General features: G+C 40.7%; 1 protein-coding gene across 3 annotated transcripts; it reads right to left on the bottom strand.

Moving 5' to 3' along the window:
• Window positions 1-5714: 5714 nt before the first annotated feature.
• anp32e (acidic (leucine-rich) nuclear phosphoprotein 32 family, member E) lies at window positions 5715-11393 on the bottom strand. Of its 3 annotated transcripts, none has more exons than XM_072676161.1 (7): window positions 11215-11393; window positions 8524-8673; window positions 8171-8293; window positions 7800-7962; window positions 7580-7704; window positions 7435-7486; window positions 5715-7280 (listed from the first exon to the last, which is right to left on the bottom strand). In XM_072676161.1, the coding sequence occupies exons 1-7, from the start codon at window positions 11266-11268 to the stop codon at window positions 7198-7200; spliced, it is 750 nt and encodes a 249-aa protein (XP_072532262.1). In that variant the 5' UTR covers window positions 11269-11393; the 3' UTR covers window positions 5715-7197. The 3 variants fall into 3 exon arrangements, with proteins under 3 accessions (XP_072532262.1, XP_072532263.1, XP_072532265.1); XM_072676162.1 differs by having other exon boundaries at window positions 7441-7486; XM_072676164.1 differs by lacking the exon at window positions 11215-11393 and adding an exon at window positions 9905-9997.
• Window positions 11394-22673: the final 11280 nt, after the last annotated feature.

Genomic DNA, 22673 nt, shown 5'->3' with positions numbered 1-22673 from the left:
TCCTACAGAGAAGCTGCTCTACTCTACATTGGCCACTGTAACAAACATTTCCTGCAATGTATCAGTGATGAAATGCTGATGTGCACCTGGTCACATTTCATTACATGCTTATGTGCTTCACATCACCACAGTGGCCAGACTGTTTGCATAAGCAGGCCAGGGTGGTACCCAGGTGAATAATATGCTTAACAATGGCATAGTGTGCAGAAGGGAATGCAAATATCTCCCCCTAAAGCTGGAATATACCATCAGGTTTTACTGCATGTTGGTGTGTTAAGACTCGGAAATGACTCCTAAACACACACTGACTGAAGAGGCTTTGACCTAGTTTTCCAGACCAATGTAAACATACGACATTTACCATCTGCAGAAGCACTGTGATCATAATTATAGCATTCTATAGCCTGCTAATTGTATAAGAAATGTAACCTGCTCTGTTATACATGGTACCAGAACAAAGACAGTAGGTAAATCTGCCTTACTCAGACACAGACACACAAAACACAAGTTAATACACAGTGCTCTCAGATGCCGGATGACTTACTTGAACATCCTCTATAAGAAGGGAGTTAAAGCTTTTTCGTTTTTCAACACAGAGGCAAAGATGCAGTATGTGCCTGCACAGCCAGTCATGACTGATGGAAGAGCTCCTCCATGTGGCACCTGGAATGCCTTACAATTAGGAATTGTACTATGAAAAAGTGAATGTGATTTTGTGTGATTTTCTTTTTTGCTGTAACCTAAAAGGACATTCAGAAAAATATTCTTTATTCTAATATAATCCACTACAATAATACTGTAAATTGCCTCTGTGGACCAAGAAAGTAGTTTTATTATTCGTATTATTAATACTATTACTACTACTACTACTAATAATAATAATGATGATAATAATGGTAATAATAATAATAATAATGTTTTGTGTCACACATTTTACAAGTTCAAGTTCATTTAACAGACCTTGTCACAAAGCAGCTTTACAGAGATCTGTGTCTGAGGCCCAAGAGGGCAAACCAATAGAAACAGTGGTAAGGGAAAAACTCAGGAGAATGAGATCTTGATAAGAACCAAAGCTCAATAGGGGAACCAATCCTCCGGTTGACAAAATCAAGATGAAATACGTTTTTCAGCCACAGATACTTTTAATCCTGTGCCCTGTCAGTTTCCCCAGTTAGTTTAGACAGAATGATGAGCGCTGTGGCGGAAATCGGGCCTGCGCAGTTAGGATCAGAGGAACTCGTGTCAGTCTGTCACTTAAGGGTGTTAATAAGGAACTGACAGAGCTGTTGGAATAGAGCCAACTGTCAACAAGCTGTAAAGAGATACCACAGGGACTGCTGCCATCTCACAGGAGTGTGCTTTCCTGTGATCATCCTGATTGGATACAAGCAAACACAGTTGTATTTAAGGAATGCCATTCGATGACAGCCCAGAAGACACTATTAACCTCTAGCCTTTGGTAACTTTTTTCCCCCAAAGAAATCATAGCATATCAACACAGCAATATCAGAAACACCCTGTTTAATTATACAAATTACACCTACAGGAGATTTTATGACATCCCATTCTAAACCCATAGGCATTAATATGGACTGGTCCATAGGTGAAGGTAATATTAGTCTACCTTTAAGTCTAGGAAGGAAGAAATTTCACAACCTGACTTGTTGCAAAGGTGGCATCCTGTTACAGTACCATGCTGGAATACCGTCAGCTCTTCAGAACCACCCATTCTTTTACTAATCTCTGTTAGGGCAGACTGCTTGGTAAGTTGCTTGATCGTATCCACCTGTGGCAATGGGACTGAATGAAACACCTGAATTCAATGGATAAGAGGTGTGTGCCAATACTTTTGTCCATATAATGTATCTGGAGGCCAACCCTGTAAAACAGTCTTGCATTGATGATCAGAGTTAAAACTGAAGTTGAACTGAGGTGTGTTATCCTGTTTAGTTTAGCCTGTTAAATTATGAAGTATAGGCTTTGGCACTGCCAAGCATGTTGTGCTTGAAATGAAACTGACTTTAAGGAAAAAGTGCAGATTAACAAGTTTAATTTGAGAGAATTTCGTTTATCAATGGAATGTATGGGAACCATTGCTGTTTTATTTGCAAGTCTCAAGTAATTATACAAAACTCTCTGTCTAGTTGTATCTTGGCCAGCTGTTTATATTTCACTGCACTGGTAAGATAATGTGATAAATGTGATTACAAACATGGCAGACCCCAGAAGATTGTAGTGGAAGTAATGGATGATCAAAGATCACTTATATATAATAGAAAACTGTGAATAGATGAACGACACTTCAGGATTTGCAGTGAAGTAATGAAGAGAAACAACTATGAAGGAAAGCATAGCACCTAATCTATCAAACATGGTGGTGTAAGTATTTATGACTGACAGTGGAACTGCTTCTCTTCTCTTTATTGATGATATAAAGTTCAGACAGCAGCAAAAGGGGGAATCTGACCATTCAGTGAGGCCCCAGACAGACTCAGAAGTCAGTGCTTTACCTTGCGGGCTGGATGTGTACTGACCTGAACCTTGCAGTTTTTAGGGATATAAAGTGGAATGTTGTGGACCCGCAGAGTCAGTCACCTGGTGTAAACCCCACTTAGCAGGCATCCCACTTACTGGAGAAGAGACAAAAGCAAAAGAGGCAAAAGAGCCCCCCTAAAAAGCTGGAGCCAAAAATGGCCTGGCAGTGCTTTGCCAATGAATATGCTCAGTGTCCGATGATGTCTATAGGTTGCAGGCTTCAAGCAGCCATCAGCAACTGAGCACTTGCACCCAGGTGTGTATCAGAATATGAGAAATTTGAATATGACAAAATATCATACTGTTCAAGTACATAAAATGTTGCCACCCTCTCCCCACAACAAAAAATACATCACTGTCCTGTTGTGTGTTTTGTGGGCTAGAGACTGGTAGTACACATACAAGACGTATCCCCCTCAAAATCAATGTATATGTCTAACAGACATCCCAACCGCAGGAGTTAACACCTAGCAGAATAGGCTGTTGATATGCAGATGTCGATAGCAAAAGTCGGGGTGTAACGGGGTGAGCTTTTCCAGAGGCAAGGTGAGAATCTTACACATTAGCACATTATATTCATGGCATACATTACAGTGATTAGTTCTCCAACAATCATTAGATCTGTTGTAAACAGACCTAATCTCATCCAACAGCAGTGGCACAGTAATCTCTAGAGCGAGATTTTGTGCTATCGTATTGGAGAAACCCCCCTGCTGATCATCTGTCTTGAAATCAGAAGGAAAATACAACCAGTGGCTTTTTGACTAGTGGGGGAATGCAGGAAATGTGTTTGAAACGGCACTGCTTGGAAGCCAAATATATGAATTAAACCATATAACGGCATATAACTTTAAATCATCACACATTAGGGAAAATGGCTGGGCAACCAGCTAAAATATTTCACGCTTAATATTTTCCACATTGACGTATACTGCATTCTGTGTCTTTAATAAAGAAAAAGAGTATCATGTTTATTAGCCTATGGATCAGTGCCTGGGCTAGCAATGAAGACTGGGTAAGGACCATTAAAATTCCCATTGGTATGACACATTGTAATGCATGCTGGGTATTGTAGTGAAAGACAGCACTGGTGAATGAAGATACAATGTAACAACAATGTAAATTTTCTTAAATATGAGGCATTTATACAAGCCAAGGATATACAAGCCAAGATGGCGAGACATCGGGTAAAAACATGGTTACATCAGGCACTGGTCAATGCTGAGCTTTTCAGCTATCCAATATAATTGCATCCATGACTTCTTTCAGACTATTGCAAAGAAAACATCCAAAACACACATTTGTTTGTTTGTTTGTGTCTGTAGATTTCTCCTAAATTTACAAAAGGTTAGCATTCTAATGTTTGCTGTTGGGCCGTCAGAGGTATTGTTGTAAAGCTCTCTAGCTCCTGCACATTGTCATTAGATCTAAATATGGTCATTGTCTTTGCATCAGCAAATTTTTTAAAGTTTTAAAGCCTTTAAAGTTTAGTTTTATTATTTCACCCCTCACATTCTGAACCAGAAGTTTACATACACCAGATTTTCCAATTTTATCCCAATGTATATTCGAAAGGGTTTTTTTCCCCCCAGATGGAATCGTATATATTAATTATACCCTGAGCTATACATTTTATTTCTAAAAACATTGCGAAAGCATTTATTTTTATGGCTGTTGACAGTATGGTCTGATTTGGGAAATGATAAAACAGGAGATCCAAAATTCCCGCTGTTAAAATTCATTGAAAATTAAACTTTTAATGAAAATTTAAATGTTTAAGCTGAATTTGTCCTCTGTTCAGATTTCTGTTTTTTTTTAATTTATGAAAACTAGCATATACTTAATTAGATAATTCCTCATTTGCATATTTAAACAAAACATTTCACAAAACCTGAAGTGCTCAAAATAATGTTTCATGGTGATCTCGATTCCTTCATTTGGACTCTATTCACTTGTAGCGTCTTGCCTTTCTAACATTCACTTTTAGATGGTTTGATGGCGTATGATAACGTAGCGTGACACTTTTCTGAGGTTAAGAGGCATAACATTATTTTCTTTGTGAAAGCTGAATAGTTTGTGCAGAGTTCCAGTGAACATATCCTTCTGCTTGACTCTCACTCATCAATTCACTAAATTACTGATGAGAAGTATCATGACTCCACCCTTCACATGCTCCACAGCTCTCCTTATTGGCTCAGAGGATAGTGCTGCACTCATTAATTATTAATGAGTCTCCTGGTAACTCTGTCTTTTGCTCTTATATTCTTGACACAGGCCACACCCCTTTTCACTATACCACTGCTGCTGAAAGCTAGTGTAGCTGATGAATAATTAAGAGGCTGTGTACAAGCCTTTGCAGATGGCAGATCTGTATAGTATTAAAGACAGCAGACTGTTTTCAGAGGTGCTGTAACCCACACACCACAGGGCCAATAAAGAGACCATGGGTTAGGTTACACAAGCATAGTTGTGCTCTAGGGAACTGACTGACAAATTGGATTTCTGCACTCAATTCTTAGCCAATAGAAAGTTTCTGTGACAAATCAAGGATGCATGTAATACAAGACCATGAGTCTAAACACACTGTAGCACCCATTCTATCACCCTCTACTTGCCTTAAAATGAGAGTGCTGGTTATGTCTTCAGGAAAAACATCACCCGAAGTCAACTGAAATGGTCATAAACTAGCACTGATTAAAATTCAGTGTATTTACACTCTTCATAGTGACATAGGTTTGAAGTATGTTACACACGTTGGAGAGTGTAGTGTTAGAAGTCTTGCCCAAGGACAATTATTGGTGTAGTTTGGTGTGCTTGCCCAGATAAGGAACTGAACCCTAATTTGCACTGGGGACAGCAGTGCTGTTAGCCACTACTCTATACCACCCACTGCAGACATTTAGATATTTAGGTTTGTTTTATTTGGCTAAATTACTAACTTTGTTAGACTGGCTCTGAATCCGTATTAAAAGCAATACCACAGATTTACAAAATGTGCCTTCACAATGACTATTACATAGTAATTGCAGATGCTGCTCACAGCCGCTCACCTTACCCCCAGAAGACAGACGAGCACCCTCTCTTTAACAGCGCCTCCTGTAAAGATCTTTAGAAAAGACCATTCTTTCATCAACATCTGCACATTACTTCATTACTGGACTAAAGAATCTACACCTTCGTTGACTCGTTTATCTCAAAGCATGTCATCTTTCATGTTTATTTTTTTTTTCCAAAAAAGAGAAAGAGACAGGACCAAGAAAAAAAAAAAAAAAAAAAAAAAGAGAAAGAAATCAAACATCGAAAACCCAACAAAACTAAATCCCTCCATAGAGGTTTACATCACATAAAACCCCAAACACAACACTCGCACAGCAGCCAAGTACTGAAAAATAAAACAGGCGACCTGCGTCTAGGGACTTTAGTCCTCCGACCTGTGCTTTGTATTAAAACAATTAACCAAATAGTTTCGATAAAAAACACACTAACAACGACCTGTTGGAACAGATACTATATACTGTACATATTGCCATACGAACATTAGATTAAAGGTATTACTCTGTAAAATACCCCCACAAAAGGTAGAAACTAACCTGTTTCCACAGCAAGACATAGGAATAAAGGTACTTAAGGGTACGATTTAATCCAACAAAGCCATTAAACCTGAACGTTCTGAGAAATTTCCAGTGATGCCTCTCTTATAGGAACAAATTCTGAAGAGCTTTGCTCTTGACATAGCATGATTTTAGAGCCAAAGAAGAAAAACCAAATGCTGCAGGGTATCTGAGGGGAGGTAAACTGCCGATTAAACTGCTTAACAGTCGACTTCAATATCTCTGTGGCCTCTCTGCCCCAAAAAAAGACTAGAGATTAAAATTGGACACCGACTCGTCCACCCCACCCCCGATCCCCTTCCTCATTTTCAATTCATTTACATCACATTTACATATACATCACACTTTAAAATTCATGAGATCACATACCGTCTGGGCTGTCAATTTGAGCAAGCCTGGACTACGATACCTAAACTGAATCAAGAGGAGACATCCCTTGCGGAGAGCGTCATGTACGAAATCCTCGGCGTGGACTGGTCGACCCGGGAACACGGGGGGGGCTGCTAGCTGGAGATGATTGGCTCGATGCTCCATGGTGGGCTGAGACTGAGGCAGCCTGGAGAGGTAGATGAGGAGCAGGCCGACTCTTTGCCTTCTCAAGAGGTCTTGGGGAAAGTCACTGGCAGGTTGAGCACAAGCTAAGCGGCTGAGTTTATTGTGTCTGGACAAAGGTTGCTGTGCCAATTTTTCCTCCTAGTATTCAAGTCCCAGTGCCATGTTTAGAAACGGACTGTTGGCCAATAGGTTTGGAAACGCAAAGGCCCAAACCGTACCCCACAGACCTCCCCCTCCCATCGCTCACCCTCACTGACAACATTCTCGTGTTGGGACAAACTTGGAATGGCTATAAATGAATTGTCAATAAAACCCCTTTTATATAGTATAATATAATGTATTTATCAAAAGAAAACACTTAGCCTCTACAGCGATATAGCTATGGTATACAAAGAGAAAAACAATCTGCAAGATCACGCTTTTTCAAGGTTGTTCTACAACTTGGATCAGCTTTCCAAGGAGTCACGCGCACACACACACACGCGCACACACACGGTTAGTCGTCATCTTCATCATCATCTTCGCCTTCATCTTCCGCATCCCTCTTCCGTTTCTCCCCCCGAACTTCTGCCTCCTCTTCTGCAAAGTGATCATGAAAAGATCATTGAAGAGAAAGCCAAAAACAAATAATCTCTCAGAGCAAGAAAGCCACAAGAACACAGATGCCTCCAGAGATGAATTACACAAGAGACCTTCTGAAATCTAAAGGTGTCTAAAGGTGATTTATACGTACCCTCACCTTCCTCCTCCTCTTCTTCTACATAGTCATCATCATCCTCCTCATCCTGTTGTGGGAAGATGCCATCAGTAACCATTAATGATACGGTTGCTTTTAAATGTTAGCTGAGAAAGTGCAAAACCTGCAACATCTGCAGTACCTGAATTTCATCTTTCATCAAGTAGGACAGTCCAACCTCTCCACCCTCTGATCCTTCTTCATCATCATCCTCATCATCATAATCACCAACAGGCCCAGCTCCCTCCTCACCGTCCTCGTCATCATCTGAACAGTCAAACCAAACAATGTTACAGCATCAAATTCACTCCAGCTATGGTGTGTAATTGGTATCTTAAACAATAAAGCGGTTCTCTGCTTACCGTCATCATCTGCTTCTGAGTCTGGAGCCTCGTTGTCCTCTGCATCGAAGCCATCCAGGTATGTGATTTGAGGCAACAGCTCAAAAATGCTCTCCCTGTACTCCTCAAGTGTGGTGATCTCACAGTTGAAGAGGTCCAGGCTCTTCAGATTCTTTAGGTTTTGCTAAAAGTTAGAGTGAAAGGGACCAAACAAAGTAAAACCTGGAGGAACCTGGCCAGTTGATCATAATCAGTAAGCCTAAAGAAGGCACTGGAGACTGTGTTTTAATACAAGGCTAATACACATTTGGCAATAACGCTTTTATTATAGTCTTATAACACCTAAACACAGGCTTGGTCAATATTAGCCAACGTTAGCTGCTCCTCCTTACCAGAGCTTCCACAGTGCTGAGTTCTTTAATCTTGTTGCCACTCAGGTTTAGGTATGTAAGATTGGGGCATTTCTCTGAGAGGATCTCCAAAGAGCCAGAAATGTTATTGTCACTCAGCTCCAACTGTTAAAACATAAAAAAAACACCACATCACATACAGAACATGTCTACATCACAAAAAACATGAATTCAGCTTTCTAAAGTAGTGAATTCACTGCCTGGTTGTGGTCATATTACTTCTATGACTTGATATAAATATACATATCTATTCCTATAAACTAGACGCACTAACTGACCATCAGCAAACTTTTGGCATTTTGTTCAATATGAGCAAATATGCACGAGTTACCAACCTTCCTCAGTTTGGGCAGAGACGGCAGCATGGCCAAAGAGGTGAGCCCCACGTTGACCATACTGAGGAACTCCAGCTCCTTGAACTCATCTGTGAGGCCCTCAATCTCTCCATCACTGGAGCGGCAGTTATCCACCACCAGCTCTGCGACCTGCAGGGTGAGTGAAGCTGTATAAGTTTCTGAAACATCATGCCAACCAGGGTGAGCCACTGAGTTGATGGGTGCATTGATCCAGTGGCAGAAACTTCACACAGACATGTCAAAACATCTTAGGGAGTGTGAGCCTTGGTGAAGACTTGGTTGTCGATGTTCCTGTCATTTTTAGCGGTTGCAGATGAGGGTGCACAATCAAGATGTGAGTCAGATAGTATTTGCTCCTTTTTTTATTTTGACTTTGGCAGATCCATGTTGCCTTTTACTTTTAATGTATCAATTTATTTAATTCCTTGCTGTTTAAACAAGTTATAAATTTTATGTTTAGAAATGCAACACAAGTTTGTAAATAAATACGTACTGGAATTAAAACTCATCACCAGAAATAGTAACTAACTGCAGGAAATCAAAAGTACCTCATAATAAAAAGCTCAGTTTACTTTGCTTTTATAGGCTGGTTAAGGCAGCTGTTTGGGGGAAGGGGGGAACTATTTTGAAAGCATGCTTACATGATAAAGTCCTTGCAAACAAACTCCTTATGAAACTTGCAGTGAGCAAGAACCTTCAGGCTAAGACACCCTTCATTCATTCATTCCTTCCCATCTTCTGCGCTGGATTAGCAGCCTTACTGTGAGGTGTCTTCAGCAATCACATCTTAAATGCTTCAAATGGTTTTATTTATTGAACAGAGATGAGCCTAGAGCCATCAGCACCACCTACGGATGAATGGGCTGAACTGGCTCCCTACAAAACGTTTCACAAGAAGGCGCTGGACTTTTTATGCATGGGCGTACTGAAAACACTTTTGCCGGTGACGTCACCGCCAAGCTCAGGCGCGAGTAACTTTAACAGCGAAGTGACGTAGAACAAAAAGTGGGTTCACGATGACGGGACGTTTAAAGCAGTGGGTTTTTATCTGGAATGGGGAAATTAAACACGCGTGCCGTGTTTCTATTCATGGCGAGCACGATTGTGGGAGATTGCGGTCTGGGCCAGGCTACAATAATCTACTAGGCTACATTAGGAGTGGGGGGTGGGGGGCTTTGCCCCCTCACCATCTGCCACGTTCCTTCAAGTAACAAACGCCGTCGATCGTCGAATTTCTTTTTGCGGTAAAAAAAAAAAAAAATAGCCTGGTCAAATAGTCTAGCTTTATAAAGTACAGCGTCAAATGCTAACAGGTTACATAATCGCGCCATCGTTATGTGAGCACTGAGGAAAATGGCACCTTGTTCTTCTCAGGACTCCATAGCAGCCAGCCCTCGGCCGAATTATGTTTGTGGCTGAAAGTAGAGCCAAGCGGCTGTAGCCGTGTTGTTTTGGCTGTCCTTTAGTTTTGTGATGCACTAAGGCGACTTTGGACGAAGCGAAAGGCACGAATCGCAGTCATTCGTCAACCGATGCAACAAAATGACTTCCAGTCAGCGCTCCCCGCCCGTCAGATGGAGGACCTGCAGCGGCAGCCTCCTCTCAGTCCTCCCAGCACACGGCGAGGCGCTGCCACACACACACACACACACACACACACACATATATATACACATATCTACAAACACGCACACACACACACACACACACACCACAGACGGAGCTCAAATGGGCTCCAGACCGCGCTTTGTCGGTTAATACCGACGAGACAATCCGTCCGAACAGCTCAGTAATGTCTAAACCGGTTAAAATGGCGATGCCGGTGCCTACAAGGGCTGGGTGAGGAAAAACAGCGGCGAGTGAACTCTTACAATGTCGAAAGAGTTGGGGAGTAAGATGTCCGCCTCGGGAGACGAAACTGCTCACTGTACAACTAGGTTAGAGAAGCCATAGTGAAGTCTGCGTCCGCGGAGCTGGCCTGTAACCGACCTGTTCGAGCGGATCCGCCGCTGAACAGCGCAGTTTGGTGCTGATCAGCCGTTAGGATTCGTAAACACACACGGAGGTAAACCCGTAGCGTCAGCCCTACGCTCCCAACGACGGTTAGCTAAAACCCCCAGGATATCCAGCACTAGCTAGCTATGGTGCCTTATCGCAGCCTGGTGTATTTGAAGTAGGCGACGTCTCCGGAGAAATTTAGTTTATTATTATTTTAGTAGCTAGTTAGTGCTAAGTTTTCTGAGGAGATTTAGCTAGCTAGCTAATAATTTCGTTATCTACTAGCGAACCGACTAACTATTAGCTCGCTACCACTTCGGACCTTCTTACACCGCGACCACACTGTGAGGCAATGGCGAAGGGGACAGTGTGCCGTAACGAGTTGACAAAAGACTCCACAGAGTTTGTCTCCCTACATCGGCGGGGTTGGGCAGCTGGTCTGAACGCGCTGAAGTATCCGCGCTAGACGCGATATTTCGCTAAAGTCACTCTCTAGCTCTCCCTCGCATCCTTTTAAGCGCCCATGTGGTCTTAACTGCAGAGCCATTGAGCAGCTGAGTGTAGCCGCCGCTGAGTGCGGGAGCCTGCAGGGTAAGACAGGTTGCGAGCGAACATCATTTCACATTTCTTGAAAAAATAAATAATTAAAAGTCCAAGATGTTAGATATCTACCTCCGCAGGAGTTTTGTTCCTCAGCTCTAAACTGATCCTCTTCTTCATCTCCATCGTTTCAGAAGATACTGTACTGGACAAGATCGTTTAGGAAATAGGAAAGTGTAAGAAACTCCAGAGCGCGGACCCACAGCTCGGCTTTCTTCAACGTCTGCCGTTCTCTAACTGATCCTCCATGATACCTCGCACCCAACCCCCTTTCCGAAGCCCCGCCCGCACGGCGCCGCCATTGGCCCGTTTTTGTTTTTCAGCGCCTGATTGGTGGACGGCCACGCCGTTCAAACGGATCACCCTGATCAACATAATCGGTCTTTGTCGACGCAGGGGATTGGTTGGAATTGCGCGCGCAGTAAAATTAGATGGGTTGATGTAAATGTCAGTACGAAGCTTTCAAACTAGGAACCCGCCCCTTCTTTGTGCTCATTGGCGCCCTAAAGCGCTGCCCGAGGCCTCTTCTGTACTCCACTAATAAATACATCGATGAAGAGCTGGAGCCTAAACGAAAGTTCATTTCAAAAAGCATAATTCAAAATTAATACTTCTGTTAAATTAAATACCCCCTTCCCCTCCCCTCCCCTTCTCAAATTCACATCCAGACCAGGCTCAACAGGATCAACTCCACCAGCCAATAGTGCTTACCAACCAACTCTCACAATCCACCCACTACCCCCCACTTAACTATTAAATAAAATGGCTGACCATAAACCATGGCAGCCATGGGGGCTTAGAGGCTGCAAGCCATCATGCCATCTGTCCCATGTACCGTGCTGCTGACCGCTTAACTACACAGCTCAAACAGGCCAAAGTCCTTGTGCTCAGCCTTGCAGCATGTCAGGAAGCATGCTCAGCCACAGAGCGCTCTCCTGCCTTTTTAAAGAGTGGTGCTTCACGCTTTAATGGAAAAAAGTGATCATGGTTGAAAACTATGACTTTAGTCACAGTGAAGTCACTCTGAAGGGCATTTGGATCTTGGAATATAACTTCTTCCCAAAGAACAAAATCACTGTCAGCATCCATATTTATACTTCCCCCTTTTAAATGAATGTGAATATAAAAATTAGTCATGTTGCTGGTAAATATGCCCACTGCTGTAATACCCAAGGTGACCACTAGGGGATGTACTTCGTTGACCCTGGCATTGAATAGATACCATGACAGATTTCCTAAGCTGATTTATCCCTCATTGCGAGAGGAAGCGAATAATCTTCTCTGTCTCACAGGCTGCGTCCGAATAGTTGAACAAAACTTCAGTTTCTGTCTGTTTGCTTTGAGTATGCAAGGTCTGTAGGCCAAGGCCTCACTAAACGAATTGCCAAGACAAGGGTCTAGCATAGATCCACATGGCTCCCAGAGCAGGACAAAATCGATGCAAGCAGATAGGAAAAAGAGACATTCCACAAGACTGCTTAGTTCTCAGTTTTGACTGAAGAAGTCCAAACAAATAGAAACCCTTACTGGTTTAACACTACAAGATAGTATAGAATAGTGTAGTAGGCCAGAAGGTTACGTGTAGCTACGTGTTGTGTGGAAGATCCGTGCTCTTTGTTTTGTTCGCAGTGTATGTGTGAACAGACGGATATCTCATTGAGAGACCTCACCAAAGGCCTTCAGGTGAAAGGTGGGAGAGAGGGCTAGAGGCACTCCACAGACAGGAAACAGGAAATACTTCAGCAGACAGAGGATGGAAACTATGGGGATGCAACTTTTGCTATGACTTCTGACAAACTTTAGAATAACACAATAACTTTAACCAATCAATACCCCAATATAAATGAATGGAAATTGTAGTGTGGAAATGTTAGTTGTGTTACTTTAGTCATGAGACTGATATTATAACAATTTTATCTTCATGGTATGTTAAAAATGTGGAAAGTGTATGTGCCGAATATGCAAATCTAAACTCAACAGATCAGTCAGCAGTCCAAATACTAGTAACATACTCCTATGGTGAACGTCAGAGGCAGCTGAGTCAGAACAATGGCTTTTTTGGGCATGTATGCAGGATTTGCCTTGGTGGAACTGGTGCAAATGTCAATGGGAAACTCAGAAACCAACAATACAAGTAAATAAAAATACAAACAATATACATGCATTGGAATTTGACTGTAAACTGTTGCAAACATGCACTAAAAGCACTAAAAGGTCTATGCATATGCACAGGCTGTGATTGAAATGTACAGTGCATTTACTGCATCAACAGTAGTGGATTATATTCCACTGTGTAACACAGTAATATAACACACAAAGCAAAATATGAAATTCTGACATGATGCATGACAGTTCACTGACAGGTGACGATATTAGTACTTGTAAGAATGCCAAAGTGTGATGACTTACAGAACCACTAGGTGGCAGACAGGACAAGGACATGGCCCCAACCAGTTAAAACTGGATTTACCCATCTACACATGAGCTCACTGAACTCTATAACTAACATGTGGCCACTAGATGGAGCAATATATCTTAGGGTGGACAGTTCACACTTTCCTCATGTACAGAATATTTATGTGTTTGGGGATAATTGGGAGTATTAGACTTTTATCACAGCACAAATTAGAAGTAGTTGCCCCATGATAAGCCTTAAACATGTATTGTTTTTTAAACAGAGAGACCAAGCGGACATGTTCTCTCTCTCCTGATCTGTGGAGATTCATCTCATCTACACCTTCCAGTTACCTGCTAGCATCACATTATGCGACCTCAGCCTTTTTAGCTAGTGTTGTGTTTCATGTCAGACCTTATGATGCTGGACATCGCAGCCTTTTGTTGACTTTGTGCAGTCACAATAAAATCTACAGTAAAAACTTAAAGCTCACCATGAAGCATCAACAGGATGATTGGCTGTAAAGGTCCATTGTGCTGGACCCCTGGAGCTTCTCCTTGACCTTGATAGAGAGCTGTTGTCACGTCTCCTCAGTGTTAACTGCAGCCTATTGTCCTCCGGCAGCGTTTTGGCCTGCTGCTAGAAAAACCTGGAGGTGGGTGGTGGTGGGGTGTGAGGGAACAGGGTGGAGGGTACATCAGAGTCTTGTTCAGGCAAGAACAAAGGCAAGCACACACTGGTGTATTCTCATTCAGGAAGACAATAGGAACAACGGTGAGGCTGCCTGGGGAATCCTTAAAGGCTCATAATGAAGGAAGCACGGAGAGAGCCAGACACAAAAGACACTGCAAAGAGGCTAAAGACGGAGTGATGGGAAGTGTTGTAGCCTAGTTTGCATGACTGAGCAGACGATATTCGGAATAGACAGAGCGTTGAACACTTGAGAGCCTGTCTGCGGAACAAAACATATCAATTTGTCCAGTGAGTGCTGGGTATTAACAACACTAAGCCTATTAGCCAATCAGCAATTTGGTGGGTTATATAGGCAATAGTATGAGTATATTATGCTGTTCTGTAATTACACATGGATCACAACTGGATTTCTGTGTACATACTATTATACATTAATCAGCTAGGCTAATTGCACACAAGCCTTTCCAATCACTGCAAGGCAAAGTTTATGGGAGAATAAAAATCCCCCCAAATCCTAAACTTTTCCAGACACAACACAGTCAGCGTCAGTCAGTTTTAAATAAATCTGAATGCGTAAAGGAATTTGGCCTATCAAACACATGTGTGCAACTCAGCAGTTAGCAGATGTTTTAGAGCAAAAAATCTTCGTAATTTATATGATCATTAAACATATATCATTTAAATTGCTATACTGGCTCACAACATAAACTAGCAGCATATACTAGGATCTCTTTTCAAGAATATCCATATAAACCCCATAAAATCAAAGAGCCTGTTTGTAATTGGTTCCAGGTGTAGTTGCAGGCCTACACTAAAAGCCTGGGTGAAATGTGTACAAAATTAGATCACGAAACAAAAAGCAGAGGATTAAGTCACAGACAATCAGGCTGGAGAAATGCATGTTTTGTAAAATCAAGCATAGAAGAGCAATACACACTTGCAACTTAGTTGGGGGTGGGGGTAGGGCTGAGACACTGTGCTTAAATAAAAGTGTTGGCACTGTGTACTGGTGAGTACAGAGCAAAGATTCTAAAGGTGTGAACATATGTAGGCAAACATAATGCAGTATATAAAGCTAAAACACGTTGAACACCAAATCAAGATTCACAGCATACTGTTGAGTTTTACTTTAAAGTAAAAGTTTGGTTTGAACTGCACTATATGGACAAAAGTATTGGGACACCTGATCATTCACTGTTTCTTCTGAAAAAAATATATAACTATTTTTATAAAGATTTGTATCTCTACTGTCCAATGAAGAAGGCTTTCTACTACATTTAGGAGCATTGCTGGGAGGATTTTATTGCATTTAGTGACAAGAGTGTCACCTACACCTTCCCAACTCATTCCAAAAGTACTGGATGGAGCACCATCATTCCTGAGAACACAGTTCCACTGCTCCACAGATCACTGCTGGGGGCTTCATACCCCTCTAGCCCATGCCTGGCATTAGACATGGTGCATTTGCACGCCTGTGTCAGTAATGGGTGCATCTAAATGTGGCTGAATGTGTTCATTAGAAAGGATTTCCAAAAAATATGTAGTGTCTCACATTACATGTCAAACCCAGTCAAACCCAGTGTTTTGTCACAGAGTTAAAACTACGCTATGATGTGTGGCTTCTGCTAGCTTTTGCCGGTGCTGTAAATCAGCCAATAAACACAGAGCTTGACGTTTTATTTTTTACACACCATGTTTTATTTTGAGTTAATGTAACAGGGTGGTAAACAGGCTTGTTAAATGACATCTGAGAGTCCAAAAAGATGTTAATACATCAACCAACAACTAAAATACTCAGTAAATGCATTCCTTGACCCCTTTAACCAGCAACAGAAAATAAAGATGGTTTTAATGAAAATGCATGGAATACAAATTGAGTAAAAGTAATGAGCAAAGAGTTAAATTGAGTTAATTGTAATTAGGCTAGTATTTAATTAAAGTAATCAAAGTAAAAACATTCAATTACAATAAAACCTAGTAAAGAACACATTTACAACAATGCTTAATTATAAAATATAATAATAAATATGTATTATAAAAACATACAGTCATTTAAATCTTATTCCTCCTGCCTTTGGGTAACAGAATAAACAGCTCTGAGAGAATAATTCAAGACACACCTGTAAGATTCTAACAACATAAGAATTAAAAGTACAGCATGAAAATATTACTGTGATATACAGCATGGCACATGTTCCAAATTTGCCATTCAAAAGCCAGCTGATCTTTGTCAGTGCAGACAACTGATCTTTGTAGATGCAGCTGACTATTATCAGTCTGTCGCTGGCGCTAATCCACCGTGACTAAACTGTCATTTATTCTTTTTTATGCTTTTAATATTTCTGCTTTAGATTTAGCTCACTAGCATGTGGGCTAATGGCACAGCTCCAACACTGTTCATTCATCATCATGCAGATGGCACAGCCGAAGAGGAAGACTCCTTTCCTGTGGTGGTGCTGGCCCCATGCATGACTTTGTTTTCGATAGGCCTGCAGACTGTGAATGAACACATTCTAGCTTACAGAGCAGGGCTGAGACTATCCATAAGCACAGTCTGCAGAAGGGCCTGCCAGTCAAACTTCAAACTGCCTGATTGCTGAGAGTATTTATGTGTGCATATTTTAGATATTTCAACCCCCTCCCAATGTTTCACTTCCCCCACCCCCTCCCCGATCTCTCTCCATCCATCTCGCTTCCCCCTTCCTTCAGTTTCTTACTCTCTGTGTGAATGTAAATACCTACTTTCAGAAGAGAAAAGATAAGTCTTTGGCTGGTGAAAGAAAATACACCATGATGGGGTAATAAACTTTTTTTGACAAAGCAGTTTTCACAGGCATGTATACGAGAACATCCACCCAATAGTTCATACCCTGCTTATTCTCTATACAGCCCTGCCCATAGTCTCATTCCAAGCCGCCCTAGAACAATGAGAGCATACATCCCTCATAGAAACCGAGAAGGTTAATTACTTGTAAATTGGAAACATACTCTACATCTCATGTTAATAAAATATTTGTTCACTTCACAGTGCTGATACTTGCTGTTTCACTTTAGGTATCATGTTTTTGATGATAGTACAACTTTATCAATTATTAAATTATTTATTTGAATGCAGAATTAGAATTACAGCTTGCCCCACAGTCTGTTCTCTTTATGCCCACCTACGGGGTAAGATGTAACTATGCTTACTGCTGAATTGTTCATAAGCAGGTGGTGCTGCAACAACATTGATATTAGTCGTAGCATGACTGCACTGGAAGTTTCTAATAAAAATATTAATCCTGTTCACCTCTTAAGGTGCTTTGAGAAACCTTTTGAAGAAAAAGGTTCCTCAAAGGTTCTTAAGAGGTTCCTCCACAGTCTTAAATTGAAGAACCTCTAAAAGTTCATCGAACTTACACTTTTAATGTTGTAGTCCTTTGATAGTTGTTTGAAGGTCTTTCTGGTTCTGTGTGGTACAGAACTTGGAAAGAACGTAAAGATGTTTGCTTCCTCTCCATAACTCCAGCATATCATTGTGGTAATGATGATAACATTGTAACCCTCGGTCGCACATATACAAACCATTTCATCTCCTGTCTTCTTCAAAGACTGTTGTAGTTTCCCTCAAGACATTCCCAAAATCAAATCCGAGGATGTTATCATCTTTCAAAAATTCCCAAACTCTAAAGTTCCATTCATCTGACAAAGCTGCCTTGAGGCTTTGGCGTGGAAACACTGAGGCAGGACAACACTGAACAAAAAAGGACAGCTTTATGTGGGATGGTCCCTGGCCAGTTCATCAGTTCAAGATGAAACAATAAAGGGTTACATTGAAATATTTAGGGAGGGAATAAACTGTGAGGAACTGGCTTAAGTCCAATCACTGAAGCAGACATTACTGGCAAACATGTCAATTTAATTAAGTTAAGTTTGTTAGTGTGGTATTAAGTATACAGTGTAATCAATCTTTTGGCGACTATGGTTTATACATTTGAATGAAGTTTTTTTCCATATTTTATGTTTAGTTGATTTGTTTTTATTTATTCCAAATATTTTTCACAGTCCCAACCATCCTTTCCAGTGATCACCCAAGTAGCCAAGAACAGGCCAAAACAGGAAAATCATTTTGTCTTTAGTTTTCATGCCTGTTTGCTCTTTTTTTTCATCAGCCGAACCCCTTCATGCTCTGGAAGTGAGCAGCCAGGGTAATCTGTGAGGCAGTCTCAGAAGACACTGTCCTGTTTTCTCAACGTTCTCAAGATGGTCATTCTCACAGTGTTTTCTGATTGATTTACATATAGTAAAGAACATGGACCTGAGCACTGCCATCAAGCACACTGGTGGGCCGTCAAAACAGCTCCTGTGGGGACAAGAGGAATTTTAACCTCCCCCAAAGACTTCTATTCTGGGTGGAATAGTTTTGAAATTAATGTGTTTTATAGGATCATTTTTTTAGTTAGATGGTTCGGGAACAGAAATTCTAAAAACACAAGTCATTGTTTACTGAGTAATTATAGCTTTTTATTATTTCACAGCCATAAAATGTAATTTATGTATTTATTTATAGCATTTTCTGCATTAAGTCATTATTAAGCAATACAAAGTATGCTTCTATGTAAGCTTCCGGACCTGGCCCAGTTAAATACAAGGATATCTAAAGCATTTTGAGGAGGAGGACAGCTCAAGTTCTATCTGTGTTTCTATAGCAAACAATCCTACAAGAACCAGTGCAGATGGTTAGACACATCATTGAGCGGACGTTGGAACTAGATACACATGATGATGCCTAGATGTGCCTTTCATATATGCTGTAATTTTAGAGGCATTGTGTTTTCAAGATATGCCACTGCAATAAACCAGTTAAATCTAGAAGTGTAACCTGGATATCACACTAAATAGATATTACATCAATGTAGCAGACAACCTTGAATGGCCTGTACATATGCTTTGTATAACAATACACTAATGGCCAGTTTATCTTAGTGAGCTCATTTCCTGAGAGAGTTGTAGGGGGAAAAGTGGAAGCAGAGGTTTTGCAGGTACTGAATTGTGGGCCTCAGTCCAGGAACCCTCCTACAGCATACCTCTCTTTACACTAAAAATCAACTAAGATTAGACAAGGACATGAAATTACTGTGTGTATTTTTCAAAACACAACCCAGTAATGCAAGTAAACTGACATAGTACAAACACAAGATTGGAATTCTCATGTTGTAATAATAGGAAGCAATCTTTGGAAATTTGATAAAAAATCATTTTACACTCAAAAAAGAAAATGTTGGATTTCAGTGGTTTCCACAATTGCATTTTTAATTCTTATAGATAATAGATACTTTTAATTAATTCAAGTAAATCATACAAATGTGATTTGAGTAATTTCTAAGTAACTGGTTTGATTCCCCCAATACTGTATTTTAGTTGTTAATTCTTAAGAAGTTTCTTTTTTTGTCTTGACAAAGTAAAGAAATTACAAAATTAAGAAATTCACCCTCGTAAATCCCAAATAAGAAAGCGTGTAAATGCCTGAATGTCTGGGTTTTAAGAAGAAATGTTTTCTTAAGAACAGATGGTGAGTAAGGCCCGTTGTTTTTATTTGTGACTCATGTATTCAGCATATTATGACTGTGTTAAACTAATAAACATCAAGCAACACTTATCTTGTATTTCATATTAATTAACACCCTCTTTCTGTTTCCATTCCTGTAAGAAAGGTATAAGATAAATGAGCTCTGTTCTGATTGGCTGGCCTGTACTGACATCTCATTCAAAAAGCTAAAACATTCCTGAGAACTGCTGTATGAGTGGGCAGGGTTAAACTGTGGTAGGCTGAGTAGGTGGAGATAAGTAAATGAGTTGGTCCCCCATCTGATATGAGGTGCCCTGGAGTGATAGATGGCAGGGTTAAAAGTGAGGTGAGGAGGTGGTAGGGGGTTGAGCAGACTTGCTGTAGACACATGAACAAGGCAGAGATGGAATTTAAAGGATGTTAGATTAGGGAGGAGCGGCTTCAGACATGTTCCTCCTCCCAAAACTGAGTTATTTTGTAACTCCACCAGCAGTAATAGCAGCAATTACAAGATTAATAGTTAGAGTCCATATAAAGTTAAGTAGTTAATAAGGTAGCAGTGGCTGAAAGGTGGGCAAGTGGTCTGATGGGTGGGCAAGTGGTCTGATGGGTAGGCAAGTAGCAGGAGACCCTGATGGTCATCTTTGATTAAAAAGAAAAATTAGAGAAACAGTGAATTAAAAAAATTGGCTGTTTTTTGCAGCATGGTTTTCGTGTATGTACTGGCAAAGAACCATGTTGGAACTTTTGTTGGAAAAAAAAAGATAATTACATATTTTTTAAAACTTTTTTTATTTTAGGAAAGTGAGAGAAATTCAGTTTTTCATGATTGGAGCTGTTTAGGATGCAGGGTCCATGATATTTAGCCTTATTTGACTAAGGAGTGTAAGAAAATAAGTCAAATTTTCATGCATTTGTTCAGTGACATCCACAAGAGAAACCTAATTACTTAAATACTGTCTTACTGTATTTATTGATGGACCTTGAGCCTATTTTTGCAGTTGTGTGAATTTACTGTACTGTATTGTACTGCACTATGCATTAAGTTTTGTCTATATGCCTCATTCACTTGTACCCTGTGGCCCTGGAGAAACACCGCTATACTTTCTCTGTGGACTTCTATATAGATGAGATGACAATAATGTTTTTTTGGTTTTCTTAAAGGATGTAGAATCGCACATGTTTAGCAGATCAGACCACTAGACACGTATAATGAGACTCTACAGCACTCTAAAGATAGATCTGTCTTTTATGGCATTCAATGTTTCAACACAGCACAGTTTCCTGGCAGTAGGTTTACTTTCTTCTAACTGGGCTGATTAAATAGCTGATACTGGAGCGCCTTTTCTTATCACTTGAGAAAATCTCCTAATAACAGTATTACATGTGGCATCTGCAGATTGCTGTGTAAACACAAACACGTCTACGTCTCTCAGGCAGATATTTTTTTCATGGCTATCAGCAGATGCTGTTTTATTCAGCAGCTGTGACGTGATAGTTTGTGATGTGATCTCAAATTTCATATGCAGTTTTTTTGTTTTGCTGATAGAACAAATATGAATGTGCTTTTAAGGAATTCAGGATAGATTCGTATTCAGTGTTTTAACATATTTAACAGTGTTTAACAGCACATTTAGTTTGTTTACTCTGAATCTGGTCTGAGTTTGTAAACCTTGTTTGATCAGGAAAAAAAATCAAGCATTGCAACAAAAGCACTGCAACAAACAGCGTGAGAACATTTTCTCTGCTTATTGGTCAGACCTTTCTGAGGCGGGTGCAAGAATGTAATACAAGAAGAAGGTCCTGTGTTCTGGACTAGTGTGTATTTCTGTGCAGTTTTCCATGGAACAATTGCAGAAATGGTATTTGTTCATGGCTGTAGTGAGTATCTGGGCAACACACCAGGTTAAATGCAAAGCACACCTTGCAGAGTCAAACATATGGAGTACACCTGATAGTTGAGTCGTAAAAATGCTCATCAACCATATTTACAACACTGTGATGGGTGTGTGGTTAGCCAGCTAGAGATTGTAGCGATTCCAGAGAGGTTCAGATACCTTCTCGGTTCCCCGGCTTTAGCTACCTCGCTCGATTATTTTAGGTTACCCTGCTTTTTTGTTTTGCTGAAGTGGCCTTCATGTTTTACTGCTTGCTAGCTTTGCCTAGAGATGGCAGTGCTTTCACTAGGGGACTGGGTATATATACATTTTGGGGTTGTAAATATAATGAGCCAAGACTCTTACGTAACAGTTCTGGAGTTGGCCTGTTTCACAGCTCTTGTTTTGGGTATGCTGGATTTTCTTTTCAATGAAGAGACAACATTGGTTGAGGTTCATGGTAAGTCAATTCCATGTACTGGAAGTACTCTCATTATTCAACTATGCCAAGATAAATACAGTTTTCCATTTTAGGGCACCTTCAAAGAAGTATCCATTGAAATGTTCTTTAGGATATGGCATTGCTCCAAACAACCCTTTTTGGCCCTGCTCCTGTCTGAGTGAAGGATTTGCTCCTCTCTCCTGTAGGGCAGAGCAGTGTTAGCCAGCTGCAGGCATCTGTTAGGGCATGTGTACAGAATTAACGAGTGTGGCAGGATGCACGTGCGAGCTGGTTTTATTTGGGGCAAACCAGGAATCATTGTCATGTACACAGTAAAGGGTCAAAGAACAGGCTGACAGACATAAACGAGACACATCCATTGCTGAGACCTGTAAACCAGGAACAGGAACGAGAACCAGAGAATTAACACGGCACAGGGAGTCCAGGAAAATAGAAAAAAAAACAAGGAAACAAAGCACAAGGGAAACTAGCCTCAAAAACAGTCCCAGTGTTCTTCTAGCAGGCGTCAAGACTTCACAAAGACTAAACTGAAACAATGGGGTATACATACATGGA

The sequence above is a fragment of the Salminus brasiliensis genome, chromosome 3 (genome assembly GCF_030463535.1).
Source record: "Salminus brasiliensis chromosome 3, fSalBra1.hap2, whole genome shotgun sequence".
Classification (NCBI taxonomy): domain Eukaryota; kingdom Metazoa; phylum Chordata; class Actinopteri; order Characiformes; family Bryconidae; genus Salminus; species Salminus brasiliensis.
This window is presented reverse-complemented; position numbering and strand designations above follow the sequence as displayed.

Coding starts and splice junctions, on each gene's coding strand:
- anp32e (XM_072676161.1), bottom strand. CDS start 11,268: ATGGAGATGAAGAAGAGGATCAGTTTAGAGCTGAGGAACAAAACTCCT. Junction 8,674..11,214: donor GGAACAAAACTCCTGCGGAG/GTAGATATCTAA, acceptor CTCACCCTGCAG/GTCGCAGAGCTGGTGGTGGA. Junction 7,281..7,434: donor AGAGGAGGAGGAAGGTGAGG/GTACGTATAAAT, acceptor ATCACTTTGCAG/AAGAGGAGGCAGAAGTTCGG.